The following is a 17062-nucleotide window of genomic DNA, read 5'->3' on the forward strand; positions in this document are numbered from 1 at the left end:
TGCATTGGTTTCCACATCTATAAAAGGGGATAATCATACTGACCCTCCTTTGAAAAGTGCTTTGAGACTAGTGGATGAAACGTTCTGTATAAGATTTAGATATTATATTATTATTATTATTATTATTATTATTATTTTATTATTATTATAAAAGAGATTATATCGGGGAAAAGCTTTTCACAGTGTTTTCTCTTGGTTTACATTGCATTAGAGAGCACTTTGGATTATAGTCAGTTTCACTGTGGTTTTGTATTGTTAGTTTTCCCATTTGCTTCAGTGAGTCTTTCAACAGGGACAGCAGAGAGAAAAGCATTTAAAAATATAGGAAAAGGCAACTGTAAAATCAGAAAAATTGATGGAGGAACTCAACAGCTTGGTGTAATATCTGAAAGTATTTTTAAGGCTTTTTAAAAATTTACTAGATTTCAAATTGTAGTATTCTTGGACTTTTGAGCATTTAGGCTCTGACTCTGGAAGTCGTTTGCCACTCTCTTAGAAGCTTCTTGTACATATGTTGTCCCCATGAAAAAATTGCTCTTCTGTCGAACCTTAACTTGTTAGTTTTGTATTTCTAAAACCGCCTATACATAGGCTTATTTCATGGTCTATAAAGAGGCATTTTTATGCATGCATATAAATTTAACGAGCTGCAGAATTTAAAAAAAATAAAATCATGGAAACCTAGGGCTGGAAGGGACTGAGAAGTCATCAAGTCCAGCCTCCAGCATTGTAGCAGGACCAAGTAAATCTAGACCATCCCTGCCAGGTGTTTGTCCAATCTGTGCTTAAAAACCTCCAGTGAAAGGGATTCTCCAGGCCCTGTCTGGAAGCCTATTCCAGAACTTAACTACTCTTGTAGTCCTAAATTGCAGAACAGGAACATGGATGTCTGTACTGCAGAAAGGACGTCAGGGTCTGACCAGTCCGTGAACAGCCAATCGTAAAGGTACAGGAAGACTATTATTCCTGGCCGATGAAGCTGAGCAGATACTATTGCCAGATTTTGGAAAATACTCTTGGGCAGATGAGAAGTGGCAAAGGGGAGCTCTTGATACTGGAGGTGATCCTGGCAGACTATGAAACAAAGAAACCTCTTGTGAGAGGAGTGAAGGGTGGTGTGAAAGTAAACATCATGAAGGTTGAGGGTCACAGACCAATTCCCAGACTCTAATGACAGTTATATTGCTGTAGAGTTACCATCCTGAATTTCTGTGGTTTCACAGTAGTGAAGTCTGAGATCTAATATTCATCTCCATTCTACATATTTTTTTGAACCAGAAAATACTTGGCATAAAATCCCTTCCCTCTGTGCCAGACTGGAACTGGTTTATGGTCCCTATGTGAAGAACGCAGATGTTTTTAAACTTTATGGCACTTTGTGTCTATTTAAGTAAAGTTGGCTATTGTTAAAATTAGCCCTAATGACTATCTCGGTCAGCTTCTACCGGGACAGTTAAAAAGCAGGTGGATATAATGGGATGCTGGACTTGACGTGTGACACTGTGCTGAAAAAAAGTATGGATGAATCTCTGAAAAGGTTGAGTTAGTTTGCATAGCTAAAAAGTTTGCAAAAGGCTATAATCACTCTTGCATATATGTTAGTTTCATATGTATTATAAATGAAACTCTTGAGTTTTCTTAGCCCTATAGGAGAATAAAGTTGGATGACTCAGTGTTTTGATTGCTGAACCTTGAACGATTCCCAGATACTGACCACAGTGAACATCTATCTGACTAGTTGGCTGTAAATGTTTTGAAGTGAAATGCATTCATTGATTTCAAGTTATTCTCAGTAGACTTGAGTCTATTTAAATTTCCAGCCTCACATAAGACACATTTTGACAGAAGTGCAAGTTTACAGAAAGCGGTGACTTGAAATTACAATAAGAAATAAAGAAAATTCTTTTGCAAATAAACAAACCCTCTGTATCAAACTCTAGCAGGATTAAGTTCCAAATTACTAACAGATGAAGATTTTAATTGCATCACTTGGTCTAGTCTTACTATGCTGTACAGAAAGGGGCCATACCCAGTGTATATTGGGTGGATACTGACAAAGCATAGTTATAACACAGCTTAAGTTACCCAGCAATGGTTGGGTACAAAGATAAGTACATAGGCCAAATTCTGCCTTTGAATAATATCAGTTGCATACAGTGGGGAGCAGAATTTGGCCTAGTGGCTGAGAAAGGGGGGATTTTGGTGGAGAAGCCTAAACATCAACCACAAAATAATATTTAAAGTAAGTGAGAATTTTGTAAATCTTTCAAATAAATTACAAAAGCTCAAGTATAACGGTTCTAACAAATGTTAAGCAGTTATTCAGGCAGACCTCTGGTATTATGTTTCAGGAGCTGCCGTATGATGCCTTACGGTATATGACTGGAGAATGCAATTATGGTGGCAGAGTTACTGATGATTGGGATCGGCGCACGCTCCGTAGCATTTTAAACAAATTCTACAATTCTGAAATTGTTATGGACTTAGAATATAAGTTTGATAACAGTGGGCTTTATTTTGCCCCACCTGAAGGAGACGTAAGTATTTTTAAATAAATGAACTGACCCATAAGCCAAAGTGAACATTTAATGCACAGCAGCAGAGGCCACATGGATTGTTAAGACATGGTACGCTAGTGCAGGGTGAAGTCACCCCCCTCCCCACATTCTTCCCTCCCCCACCCCCGGACTTTGCCATGAACTAAATGTTGATGTAGACAAGCCCTTCTTAATAGCATAGTTTCCACCTCTGTAAAATGTGGCAAATACAGTCTGCAATGTAACACAAGGGTGTTGTATCGTGTGATATTTCTAAGGTGCTTATTACTGTGTCAACTAAACATTGAATTCATAAGAATGAAGGATACCTTTTTTAAGGTATTTATATGGCTAGTGGGATTTTTTTCTCTGAGTGTTAGGTACCTAGATGCATTTGAAAAATTCCACTAGGTGCCGAAATATCTCAAAAAAGCTGAGTCTTAGTGTATGTTTGGTGTTTCAAAAGTGTTAGTGTAAACAGGACAGAGCTAGAATCCTGCCACTACCTCAGAGTCTGAGGTGGTCAGCTTTCATGACGATGGGCATGGTATAAGAAACTAATTAGAATAAAATTCTGCTCTAAAATTGAGGCCCATTGTGTTTGGTAAATCTGGCACTAGATGATCCATTTGCTTAGGATGACTGGACAGCAAGAAGTGCTTGTTTTGTTGGGTTTTTTTTTTTTATTGTTTTTTTAAACTGTACTGATCACATTAGGGGCCTTTTGGGGTGTTGTGTTTGAGCTGCAGCTGGCATAGACTGGAGTGCCTGTTTGATTTCTGACCCTTTTTAACCTCCTGTCAATGATATTTTAAGTACCAAAGCTACATCGACTACACAAAGACCCTTCCATTGAACCCTTCCCCAGAGATTTTTGGGATGAATGCTAATGCTGATATTACCAAAGATCAGTCAGAAACTCAGATGCTGTTTGATAACATTCTTCTTACTCAGGTATGTAAATAACCATTATGTCAGTTAGTCACTACATTAAAGATACTGCTTACCTATTGTACACATTACTTAAGTTTACTGTTCAGCTGTACCATATTTAAAAGTGTTCCAGGAAGTTTCACATCATTTCGCCGTGTCCCCTCTGTGATTACAAAACTCACTGTTCTACTGGTGCTTCATTTTGTGGAAGATATTCAGTTAATTCTTTGTAACATCAATTCACAAAATTATGAAACGATTATTTCTTTGAAATTCAAAGGATTGCAGGAGAATACTCAGAGCACTAGCTGAGCTGAACATTCCTAACTATTGTTCTTAGTATTGGTGTAATAATAAATCTCCAAAGAATCATTATTAAACCCGTAGGTTATTTTCATTTTGTTCATATGGGAGGAGATGAGTTACTAATTTGGGCCCCAGTCTTTCTCAGACTTAAGCATACGCATGGCTTTACTCACAGGACAATAGCTGTTGCTACCTTTGCAGCATCAAAGAGCTGCTGAAGTTCTCATGAAGACACTAAAAACATCCTGTTAAATGACAATCAGTCCATAGCCTCTGCTTGCCAGAAGATGAGATTAAGCGACAGGACTGGATCACTTGATGATTACCTGTTCTGTTCATTCTCTGGCACTGGCCACTGTTGGAAGACAGGATACTGAGCTAGCTGGACCTTTGGTCTGACCCAGTATGACTGCTCTTATGTTCATTTATTTGTCAGCATCCTAAATTTTGTGTATAATGTGTACAGTCTGGAGAGGAATTGAAAGGAAAATATTTTTTAAAGGGTTCTGTTCTGACTACCCCCATGTGCTGTGCTCTGTTCTATGTGAACTGTAGCAATCTGGCACGACCGCACACTTACACAGTTTCCTTACTTTTAGTGCATATAAAAAGCTTCATGTTTATCCACCAAACATTTGCAGTATGTGCATTTATCAGCTGTGTAAGGTTCCTTCGGTGCCCTGCCAATGTGTTATATGACAGACTCCCATTGGGTTAGAGGCTCAGTCTGTTTTCATTCAAGTCACTGGGTGTGTTGTCTTGAATGGGAGCAAGATTTGCCTTTCAATCTCTGTGCCCAGTCGCTTCTTGGCCTCGCTAGGCTTGATCCTTCATAACTATCAATAATCCTGGGTGAGAGTTGTGATGTTAGAGTTTATGATCAGCCAAATTCTAGAGTAATTCCAAACACACCAAAATACTGAATGAAAACCCACTTTGCCACTTACTTCTATAGAAGGAGCAGGTCATCAGAATGGTCATTGCCTAAACGTACTTAGGGGTCCTTCGATTCAGAGAGTGTTCTAAGCCTTTTGTAGGTGTCACATATATGCCACATACTATGGGGGAATCTCCAGTTTGGGCATTGCAGTGTGTGATTGTTTCATCCCAGGACTGTTTTTTGAGCAATAAGAATATTTTTTACAGTACTGATTTAATTTGTTTCTGTGTTTAAATATTTACTGGTCTGTATAAGGAGACCTCATGTTTACCCTTCGGTTGTTTATAGTCTCGAGCCACAGGCGCTGGTGCAAAATCAACAGATGAAATTGTTAATGAAGTGGCAGGTGACATCTTGAGCAAACTTCCCTCAAACTTCAGCATTGAGGCTGCAATGAGGAGATATCCGACCACCTACACGCAGAGTATGAACACTGTACTTGTCCAAGAGATGGGGCGATTTAACAAGTTACTGCAGACAATAAGAGACTCCTGTGTTAACATCCAGAAAGCAATCAAGGTGCACTGCAAAAACCTTAAAAAAGCAGATGATTAGTAGGGGGCTAAAGCCTGTGAACTGCTGAGCCTTCAACTTCAGTTGCATTTAATGGCACTTTGCAGGATTGAGCCATTTGTCTGAGGCACTGTGGCAGTTCCTATGGTATCAGCGCTTCAACAGTCCAGGTTCCAAATGGCTGTAAGACATTTGTATCACACAGTTGTCTATATGTACAACAGATGAGAGAAATACTGTCTTGTGTAGTGCAGAGAAGCCACACTCGCCTTCTGTGTTAGCAGGTTATAGCACTGGAGTAATTTTTTAGGGCACTAAGGCCTAATGAGCTGTAGGTGCTTAACTTCCACTTCAGCTAAGTCCACCTAAGATTTAGGTGACACTGAGCTCAGAACCCCTGCTCAGCGGCTGCCTAACCATGGAGGATCATAGTGTTTGAGTTTTCACAGTTACTGTCTCCGAGGTGCCTCAGGCTAGGTAGCTCGACACTGATGCCCTCCCTGCCGCCCAGATGTGCAAATGAGACTTTTCCCTACCGGTCTGGCCTACAGGCCCAAACCAGTTGGCAGTCTCAAGCACACACCCTCACACCGAATGGAAGAGAAAGGGACCCTTGAGTACCCTAAACCATTGGCTGTAAGGTTACAATGGGGCTGTGCAAGCCCCAGATTGGAGTCCCTGTTTGAAGAGATTTGAATTTAGGTTTCTTACCTCTCAGGGAGGACCCTAAAGTGTGGGGCTCCTGTTTCAGCAGTTCCATGGTATATTAATAGTAAAACGTGGAGGCAGAGAGAGACAGCGAGAAGGGTGCTGGAGTCCAATCTCACCTGTGAACCCATTCCTGGAGTTAGGTGCCTAAACTGGGGCAGCTGCCCTAAAAGCCAGACCATGCTTGCACAAACAAGGAACATCACGCTCCATTAAAGCATAGAGGTTAGGGTACTGCCCTGGGATGGAGGAGATGTGTATGCAAAACGTGCTCTACCTGCCTTGGAGCAGGGGCTTGTAGTCATCTCTTCCTCCCAGGTGCTTGGGTGGGTGGCTCTGACTCGACCCTTTGAATAAGTAATTAATTGGAGCAGGCAAGTGCAATGGATTGCCCACATCAGTGCCCTAACCACCACGTAGTAGAGTCAGTCTCGCTAGCCTAGTGGCTAGTTATGTATACAAAAAGTGAAAAACCCACTGGATTATAGGCAATAGCCTGGTGGTTGGGACCCTCACCTGGGATGTAGCAGGGTTGGGTTCAAATTGATCAGGGATTTGAACCCAGGTTTTCCACATCCCAGCTGAGTACCCTAATCACTGGGTCATGCTAGCCTCACAATTCTGCTTTACTCACTCCCAGCTGCATTTAGCTGGTTTCAGAGCATGCCTGTGGGCTCAGGCTCCCTAAGGAGGGAGGTATTGGCCTGCCTACCTGGCAGAGTGCTGCCAGGGCTTCAGCTTGTGCAAGCGCTTTATCAGCTGTGGAGTGGCATCAGCACTAAAGGGCTTTGTGCCTGTCTACGAGCAGAAACATGGGCCTAAGGGACTTTGGTTAGACAGCAGCCGTTTTGAAAATCTCAGTGATACCTTTAAATATCTGACCCAAAGTTATTGTTGAAAATAGGATTTTTAGGTTCCAAAGTCACTTACTTAGGTGCTTTTGACCATTTTATCCAGGGACATGGATGTGGTAATTTCTTCCAGTCACTATGAAGTCACTGCAGGCTCCCACAGGGACAGCCAAAGGGTTTGGGAAGAATGACATCTTGGCTAAAAACATGTATCACTATTTAGTGACTGTGGCAAGAAAAATTAAAACGAGCTTTGGATGCCACAGCAAGTGAGTTGTTGCTGAGGAACACTGAGGCGCCTCACATAAGCTGCTGAGTGCGCTGATCACAAATGAGAGTTGAGGGTGGTCAGCCCTGCATCACCTTGGGCCCTGTTTAGTAATTTTCAACTATATCAATGTCACTTTTCAGATCTTATTTTAGCTAGGTGACAAGTCAATAGGGACAGGATAAATGCATGTAAAATAATGAAAGGCATAGGGGTGATGCAGTGGGGACTTGGATTCACATACTACAAGGTCAAGAAGGCATTACAAAAATTGAAAGGACGTTAAAATGAATAAAAAGGAACTTCTTAGTCACAGACATTGGTGTGGCACTTTTGACTAGTCAGAAAAGGCAGAAACATTGCTATTGGTAAGGAGAACATCCAGAATAACAGTAGTAAGTCTTGCCAAAACCACTAGGGCTTTGGAAGGGCTATAAACCCTCACATTTCAGGACCGTAGTGATGGGTAGGAAGACACTTTCCTTACAGGCTATTTAGTCTATGAGGGCCTCTTGAACCTTTCTCTGAAGGCTCTGATAGTGGCCACTGGTCTGATGCAGTATGGCAAGTCCTATGTTTTTAAGTTCCCTCGGTCTGGGGTGGCTAAAACTTGGATTACAGCTATTGGAATAAGAGCACAGGGGTTTTTTTTTATTACAGTTTTGGGGTGTGGTCTGAGCAGACAGAGCAGGGTAACTAGTTCCTTCCCACCATCTGCTTTAGGGACTGGTGGTGATGTCCTCTGAACTAGAAGAAGTGGTAAGCAGCATCTTGAAAGGCAGAATTCCAGGAATGTGGATGAATAAATCCTACCCAAGCCTCAAACCACTTGGCAGCTATGTGAATGACTTTCTTACCAGATTAAAGTTCTTACAGGTGAGCACACACTGATTATGCAACTCTGCTCTGAGTTTTCTCTTGGTCTCAACTGACACCATAAGAGAATAGAAACACATGTATTTTTGCACAGTGAATATATAGTTTTGCATAGGGTTGTGCACAGCAGTGTGCTCATCAGTGCATGTAATAAACCACTAAACTTTGTTACGTACTATACACCTCATTAAGATAGCTGCTGTCTATTAAAACTCCTGCATGACAGATGGGCAATGTTGGTGCTCACAGTGGATTCTCTAAAGGCCTTTTAACTGCCAGCTGTTACTGGCACACACAACGTTGCAGTGTTCAGTGAAGTTTAATAAACAACAGTACAACACTTATTAAAGCATAAGACAAAAATACTGTTGATGGGCCTTTCCACTGAATTTCTGAAGTTAAGTAAGTTAAGAAATCATTGTAATGCTCACTCTCTAATACCCAACAGGCCAAATACTGTACTTTGGCCTTGCCTACACTGGCACTTTACAGCGCTGCAACTTTCTCGCTCGGGGTGTGAAAAAAAACACCCTCCTGAGCACTGCAAGATAAAGTGCCAGTGTAAACAGTGCCGCAGCGCTAGGGGCACGGCTCCCAGCACTGCAGGCTAATCCCCCTGAGGTGGAGGAGTACGTGCGGCACCGGAAGAGAGCTGTGACCACACTCACACTTCAAAGCGCTCCCGCGGCAGCGCTTTGAAGTTTCGAGTGTAGCCAAGCCCTCACAGTAAATTGCGTGGGAATTTGATGGCTGAGGGGAGTAGCCACAAACTATGGAGGCCTTCCGCTCTAGGTTGCTGGTTCACAAAGTCTGACTCAAATGTTATCAGGTTGCTATGATTATGTGATCTCAATCAATTCTAAACTGATGCTCGCATTAAAAGCTAATTGAGGAACAGAACTGTCCTTTTTCAGTAGCCAGTGGCATTTTGGACAACGTGGTCGACAAAACAGTGTTTTTGTTGGCTGTCTAAAATACCAGTGGCCTCTGCAAAAAGACAATTTTTGTGATATGTCTTTTAATACTATTCTAAATTATTTTTTGCCTCCTAATAATTTCAAGGTACTTTTTCTCATTTTTTCTGCTGTAGCTGTGGTATGAAAATGGAACTCCACCAGTCTTTTGGCTTTCAGGATTTTTCTTCACTCAAGCCTTCTTAACTGGTGCCCAGCAGAACTATGCCAGAAAATACACTATTCCAATTGACCTACTAGGGTTTGACTATGAAGTGCTGGAGGACAAGGAATACAAAAATGCTCCAGAAGATGGTAAACAAACAAGCTTTATTAGCCACCTACACTGATGTACATGTAGGAAGTGTTATTCAGAGGTTACAAGTAGATACATGCCTGGCATTAACAGGCATTAAGCACTTAATGCACAGAATCCTGGAAAATATACGCCACAGTGTGATTCACTAATGTCACTAAAGGAGGCTTGCACATTAAAGGCAAAAAAATGACACCATTCAACAAAATACTTTTTGAATAATCCTAGTAGAACACCACAAATTAAATATCAGCAAGACCATGCAGGCTACCTAGTGTCTGGTCACCTGAAGCAAGATTCACCTGAAGCAAGATTGTTCCATACACTATATCAACTGGGGCAGATCCTCAGTGGAGCTATGACAATTACACCAGCTGAGGATCTGGTCAAGTGCTTTACCCAATATCTACCACTTGCCTTAAGACACTTTGCCACCAAACATATTTCAAGTGATATTTAGCCTGAATTTTCCTGTCCTTCATTTCACCCTATTACTTTAGTTTTATGCTCCAGTATTTAGAACATTTCACTAACCCAGCTGTGGGTCATGACCGTTTTAAGGCGGTTGCCAGGGCCGGCTTAGACTTACTGAGGCTCAGGGCTGAAGCTGTAGCCCTAGGTGGTGGGGCTTAGGTTAAAGGCCCCCTGTCTGGCTTGAGTTTTATTTTTGAGTAGCTATTTACTGCCAGCTAACATTCAGAGAGCATTGGATACAGTATAGTTACTAAGTACCTACAGTAAGTGAACATGAAGAAAAGACCATACCCAACTGAAGACTGCCAAACTACAGCCACAGCTATCCCGCCTTATAATCAGGGATTATGAGGCAGGAGGGATAAAAGTCAGCCCCATTCCAGCTAAGGATTCCAACATAGCAGGGCTACCCCCATCAGAGGACATGGGCAGTGTCAACTCCCTTTGTACCACCTGTGGGGTACTGGGTCAAAAAACTGGCACATGAGTTTCTGTATTATTCAGTTGCACTATAGCTTCATGCATGATCTAAACAGTGTATGAAAAGAAAAGCTAATCTAATTTCACACAGACTTCTAGTACATTTGGTTTCTGTACCCAAACATCTTTTTATAACTTTCTGCTTAATTCAGGGGTCTACATTCGAGGATTGTTCCTGGATGGAGCTCGCTGGGACAGAAAAACTAAGAAGCTAGCAGAATCTTATCCGAAAATCCTCTGTGATACAGTACCTGTGGTCAGTATGACAGTCTAACATGGCAGGCTTAGCTTTGAACAATCATGTTTTAAAGGAGTACAAAAAAAACCAACACTTTTTTCTAAGTAAAAACTTTTGCCATCAGAGCTACCTTAGCCACGGTCTCCACATTGCTGTGTGGTAACCAATATGAAGTAGCAACTTGTATATTTTTTACATATACTGAACTGAAAATAATTTGGATCAGGCAATTTGTATGCAACAGAGCACTGAGCATCCACAATTCATACTGAAGTCCGGGGGAGGACTTTTTGCAGGGAGGGGAAGGAGCACTCAGCTCTTGTCTGGATTATGCACAAGTTACTGGTGAACTACAGTGAGGCTAGAAAGTATTTAGTGAGTTGTGATCACATTTAAAGTCTTACAAACTTTACCCAGAAAGGTAAAGGGTTTATTCTGTACTTTATCATAGATGTGGTTAAAGCCTTGCAAGAGGTCAGACATTTCACAACGACCAAGTTATGTTGCTCCAGTGTACAAGACCAGTGAGAGAAGAGGAACCCTCTCCACTACAGGACATTCTACTAACTTTGTGATAGCAATGATTCTTCCCTCAGATAAACCAGAACAACACTGGATTGGACGGGGGGTGGCACTATTATGCCAGCTTAATTCCTAAATTTAGCATGAATATTTGTAGATGCTTATTTTTTAGATGAATCATTTGTGTAAGAAGCATTTCAATTTTTAAACACTACTGTCTAGTGAAATCAAAATATTTAAACAATCCATTACATTTCTGCCTTTCAAGAGATTTTAAAAAATACTAAAATACAAAATAAAGCTGTGTAATAAAAAAACTTTACAAAAACCAACCAGTATGTTTGCTCCTTGAATAATTTTATTTTCTGAAGCTCCTTATAAATAAGGAACATACATAAAATGAACACAACAGTGCTGACAATGAACCAAACAGCATTTGATCATTCCCAGCTTTATAAAATTTTTTTAAATGATTTAGTTATAACAAAAAAAGATTTATAGCTCAGCAAGTATCTTGTAGGACCATAATCACATTTTTAAACTATAAACCGTAATGGAAAAAATTCACACTGCATCTAGCTACTATAGTATTTTCTAAGCATAATCACTGCTGATTGAGTGCAATGTGATCTACATCAAAATTCATATGGGATGTCACACAGTGACAGCATTGTAATATACAAGTAACATTTATGCCTTCCAACGAATACATGTTAAATGAGACTGTATTCAAGCAGAATGGAATGTTGAAGCCAAGTATACTGAAATTTAGGTTGTCTGTAACTTGACATAAAACTACACTGAATTAGTTTGAAATTAACACTGGTGGAAACCTACAGAAGCCACAGCTGTTATATTGCTCTTCACAATCACAATAGTAGTAAACAAGGAAACAAATTCCATTCTTAGTGGAAAATGCAGTATCTAATGCTTTAATATGACCATGTTTTTCCAAGTGGGAAAAAGGTCTTCTGGAAAGTTAGTACCTTAGTACCATTTTCAAATGTGAATTGGGCACTTAGCCCACTCAATACCTATGAGGCTCTGGGCCTAACTCCCACTGATTTCAATGGGAGTTAGGCACCTAAATACCTTTGAGTATCTGGACCTTCGTCTCATTGAAATTCAGTGGCACTTCTGCTCCTAAGACCTAGTCTACACCTAAAACTTAGCTCGACCTAGTTACGTTGGTCAGGGATGTGAAATAAAAGATTTAGTTAGACTGATCTAAGCACTGGTATAGATGCTGCTAGACTGACTGAAGAATTCTGCTGGTGACCTAACCACTGCCTCTTTATTACCAATGACAGAAAAACCATTGCTGTAGCAAGTGTCTACAGAACAGCAGCACAGCTGTGCCACTGTACTGTAGACATACCTTTATACTCCTAAATCATTTAGTTGCTTTTGAAAATTTTACCTAGCATATTTGTTACAAAAATCCACTCTAAACATTAAATGAGATGATGTCTGTGCTAATTAGGGTCTGAACTAGTCTTTTTCTGTGCAAAATTCCAACTGAGTTCAGTGTGTTTTGTGCACCAAGGACTGCAGAATTGGACCCCTGACTTTGACGGCTTCACTGAGGAAGCCACACCTTTTATAGAATGGACACTTAATACTGTATATGTCAGTTTCTTGATACTGCATTAGGAACAAATACTGGCAGGAGTCAACTTATACCTTTAAAATGTACAGACTGTTCCTGGGGGGAAGGGAATGGCTGAGAAAAAGGAACAACTATATCGCTAAAGTGAAGGGTCAAAAGTAAAGAGGAACAGGAACAGGGATTAATTTTAAACCAGAATGACAATATTGACTGGCTCGTTAAGATGTTAAACCAGTGCAATTTTAGCAGGACACTGATGCTAAGCAGACTGAAACAAAACTTGACAGTATGCAGCAAAATACAGCTTACCCAGCATACATAAAAACAAAAACTAGAATAGCAAGTTAAAAAAAGACCACCACCATGCTTAGGATTGGTCCTAGATTATCAAATCAGACTGCAGAATTCACAGGGCTTGTACATTGCACAAATTCACAATTTTAATAGGACAGCAGGGGAGAAAAGAAACTAATTCACATCTGGCAATACAAGCATCTCGGCAGTAAGCAACGATAAACTGATTCTAGCAGGTTAAGAATTTGGATGGTTCCTCCCAACTCTCACGTACCAGTAATTCAATGACAGCTGCATTTATATACCCTAGATACCTAAGATAACAAATGTTAAAAAATATTAACTCCTTTTTGCTGGAAGTGAGACTCTTCTAGCACACAGTCTATTGCCTGCAGTGCTGGTGCCATACACTCTGATGCCAAGGCATGGAAGTAATGTATTCAGACCTGATATTATAGCATTATAAATGACCCACCAGTACTACATATACAGGGCATTATTATTATTCTTTTATAATCTCTGTATCCGGGTTCAGTACATTGGATTTCAGAAGATATTACTGTAAAAAGGAGAAAAAAATTGAATCCCAAAATAAATTGAACTGTTAAAACTGAGAAATTCCATTATGGATCCTTTGTTAGAAATGCATTTGCACAAACTCACAGCCACAATTTATCAGTAGTTTAGGTTGTAAGTGGCACCCAATGTTTAGTTTCTCAAACAAAGGATCAGGAATAGCCCATTAACCTTCTGATATTGATATTATATCGATTGAGCTACTTCCCCAAGTTAATACTAACTCTACTTTATTTTCCTACCAATAGCAAGGACCTAACATCAAATAAATCTTAATCAGGAAAACTGTTTCTCAATGGAATATAGCTCTTCGCAGCCGATTACACAGACCTGTGCATATTGCAACAGTCTGCCTCCTTAAACACGAACTTCAGAACGATGAAATGCAGTTTAATGTGTACCAAGATGGTTCTTTTTAAGTTCAAAAAACACAGTTTTTCCAGTCAGGTGCTTAGTGTAGCATTTAATTGTCTTAGGGTAACATCCATCATTGTGCAGAGGGCCAGCAGCAGATATTCATGGCATGTAAACCTTATGTGGGAATTACATAGCAGGCCCGTTGCAGAGGGATGGATTTCACCTTTAATGTTTTGTAGATTTTGTTCAACTGTAATGTGAAAAGACATTTCCAGAACAGACTAGATCTTTCGCTGCCTTGCTGATTTGTAAACATTTGCACAATGCTTCATGTGCAGCACACACAACTTTTGTCTTTTCATATGCACATTTCCTTCTTAAGTTCTGTCATTTGAATCTGGAAGGTGTGGTAGGTGCACCGTGTCTTATTTTAGTTAGCAAGCAGCAAAAGTTAATCTGTGTGGAAACAAACAGACTGTACTTGTGTAGTAGTGCAAGTCACTGCCTTTTCTCTGAGCAATGTGCATACAGTACAACAGTGCAGACTCAAAGCCAACCAGTAACATCATAACCACAGCAATTTCTGGAAATGGTCAGAACTGGATGTCAAACACAATTTTATCTTCATACAGTGCAATCACCAGCATGATAGCAAATCCAAGAAGCAAGCCTAAATTCTGGAGAATGAACTGCCCCACTGGACAATATCCATGTTCTTCATTATCACCATCTCCATGAAGCATTTCTGGAAGCTGAAAAAGGAAACATTTACAATAATTTACAAATATTGTGATGGAAGTGAAATAACAAGGTATTTAGTAATAGCAATACTGAGATTCAGTTAGAAAAATTATCAACTGCAGTGCAGCTGGAGTAGCAGCATGCTTAGAGGTAGTCAATAAAACACCACTTGATCTTGACCTTTATCTTATGAAACCATTGTCACCAATCCATTATATATTTTCCAAAAAGAAACTAGTAGGCTACAGCAACCTCCTTTGGGCATTCAAATGCGTTTTTTTGGCCACTGTGTTGCTTGCTTATTTTGAATGTAAGCTCCTCAGTGCATGTCTACACAAACTCTTACTGTGTGGCAAGGTAGGACGTAAATGTAGCGTGCTACACATTGACTGTCCATATGGACCTGCTGATGTGCACTAAGTGTTCCCTACAGTGCATTAATGTACAGTGGTTTGAAACAACCCAGCTTGCTGCACCCTGGGTAGACATACCCTTAGGATAGGAACCACATCTCCTTCCTTTGAGCTTTGTTCCTTTGAGTTAAAAGTTAAATAATTCTATTCAAGAAAACACATAGACACACTGAGGTAAACACCTCTATCACAAAGGAAGTGTAAAAATGCTTTGTATATTGCTCCAGTAATTAAACTGCTATAAATACACTGTTGATATTATACTGATTGAGCTAATTAATTCTGCCATTTTTTGCCATACTGCAGGCTTATTGGTAGGAAAGATAAGGTTTCCCCTTATGAGTTCTCAGAAAATCCCATAATCTAATTTTATTAGTGCATCCAAAGCTCTGTTACTCAAGTTTAACAGCCATGTATGACTAGTTACTAGTTTATAATAAATATATTTACCTTTGAAGTATAAAAGTAATAGGAAACAACATGTAATTGTGTCAATTCAAGAGAAATTCCACATAAGCAATTACAAAGAAGTGGATTTTCTTGACATGCCTCGTTAGAGATGAAGGCCAAACAGTACTGAACACCTGTAGCTAAAAGAATCATGAACTTAACAATGGAAGTTCTGAAATTAAATGGGACACTTTCTAGTACAATTGCCATGTGTATAAACAGAATTTTTTTTTAAAATGCTATTTGAAATCCCTGCACAAGAAGAGTATGAGGAAAAATAAATGCAATTCTTTCCTTCATCCAAGGAACTCCTTACCTCAAGAAGAGACTTCCATACATAATGCAGGAGAAAAATACAATAAAGGAATTGTCTTCTAGTTAGAAGACTTAAGTAATCCACAGAGAAATCAAACTTGCTGATCCAGAATTCCCATTGATAAATTCCTTAGGATGACAGGCATTGCTTTTCTGTGTATTGGTTATTCTTAATACCTGAATACACCACAAGTATCAGGAAAGAATGTGACAAGTTGTCAAGCCTGTGGCCTCTAACAGGACATGCATATTGCCCACCCATCTTACACAACTCTCTGCTAGTAGCAGTAGACTGCACAAGGCATCTGGTGACTTTAAAAAGCACTGAGACCTTAAATTTCTTTAACACCCCCCCCTCCACTTTATGGATCAATATAATTAGTTCTGCAGTAGGCTAGACAGCTGAGCAAACAGCTATTGATAAGTCACTGTAGTGTTGTTATAGGATATCCTACGTCATGAAGAATAAGGAAGAGTCACAGTCTCACACTTCGAAAGATCGCAAACTTCCTATTCATGTTAGCAGACAAGATTGGTTAAAGAAATTAATTTACACTGCGAGTGAGTTCTTTTACCAAATAATACAAAAACCTAATCAGAGAATTGTGTGGGAACGGCTACTGCCAATTCTCTCTTCCACATCTGCACTATCTGGAAGAAGCATCCATAATTCAAGTTTTGTAATCAACTTCTACAAAGAGACAACACTGGTATTCTACATTCCAAAGGTCTGTAGAATATGCTTACTGCTATAAATGGGTGGGGATAATTATATTGAGTATATGGGCATTCACATTACTAAATAAGGGTTTTGGGGGTGTTGTAGTAAATGTGGGTATTTACATATTAACTTAGATAAAAGTGTGTGATGTGATTAACTCGGGGCTTACTCCACAACTGGGTTGAGGGGAACAAGTACCGCAATAAAGAAGCCCATTTACTCAATCCGCCTGTAGGTCCTCCTGCTCCTTCTTTTAATCTCTAACAAAACTGTGTGATTTTTCATACATTACTTCCACCAGACTGTTCTGGCTGTTCTGAGCAGATCCTGGCATGTCTTGCAATCTAGATGTGATGGAGGAGATAGCACTACAGCCTCATCAGGGGAAGAGGAAGAAGTGGCAGCTGGAGTAAGTTTGGAAGGGTGGGGATATTTCTCAGTGGTCTGAAGTTGTGGTGGTGGAGCAGGAAACTCCTGAGGTTACTGACTGGGTTGAACTCTCAGACTCTACAAGGGAGGGGAATCTTACCCTGGAGTGGATAAAGGAGACGGGGCTTCTAAAGTGAGGCGGGCCCTAGGAGCATAGTAGGACTAGGAATGAGAGCCACAGGCATGTTGTCTACAAAATGTGTGTGTATGTGTGTGGACACACTAGGTGGAACACCATTCTT

The 17062-nt window shown here is 40.2% G+C and overlaps 2 protein-coding genes across 5 annotated transcripts in view; one reads left to right on the top strand and one right to left on the bottom strand.

The window, feature by feature from the left end:
- The window catches only part of DNAH7 (dynein axonemal heavy chain 7), a 264651-nt gene extending 253416 nt beyond the window's left edge, over positions 1–11235 (top strand). The window contains exons 57-63 of the mRNA XM_032803624.2: positions 2352–2537; positions 3354–3491; positions 5005–5235; positions 7780–7932; positions 9023–9200; positions 10308–10411; positions 10845–11235. Coding sequence (XP_032659515.1) covers positions 2352–2537; positions 3354–3491; positions 5005–5235; positions 7780–7932; positions 9023–9200; positions 10308–10411; positions 10845–11051 — 1197 coding nt within the window. The 3' untranslated portion in view covers positions 11052–11235. The remainder of the gene's footprint in view (positions 1–2351; positions 2538–3353; positions 3492–5004; positions 5236–7779; positions 7933–9022; positions 9201–10307; positions 10412–10844) is intronic.
- Positions 11236–11251: 16 nt separating this feature from the next.
- Positions 11252–17062, bottom strand: part of SLC39A10 (solute carrier family 39 member 10) — a 64050-nt gene continuing 58239 nt past the window's right edge. For all 4 annotated transcript variants that reach the window (XM_075070041.1, XM_075070042.1, XM_032803634.2 and 1 more), the window contains exon 10: positions 11252–14503. In XM_075070041.1, coding sequence (XP_074926142.1) covers positions 14345–14503 — 159 coding nt within the window. In that variant the 3' untranslated portion in view covers positions 11252–14344. The remainder of the gene's footprint in view (positions 14504–17062) is intronic.

This window comes from Chelonoidis abingdonii, chromosome 10, assembly GCF_003597395.2.
Source record: "Chelonoidis abingdonii isolate Lonesome George chromosome 10, CheloAbing_2.0, whole genome shotgun sequence".
In the NCBI taxonomy this organism is placed as follows: Eukaryota; Metazoa; Chordata; order Testudines; family Testudinidae; genus Chelonoidis; species Chelonoidis abingdonii.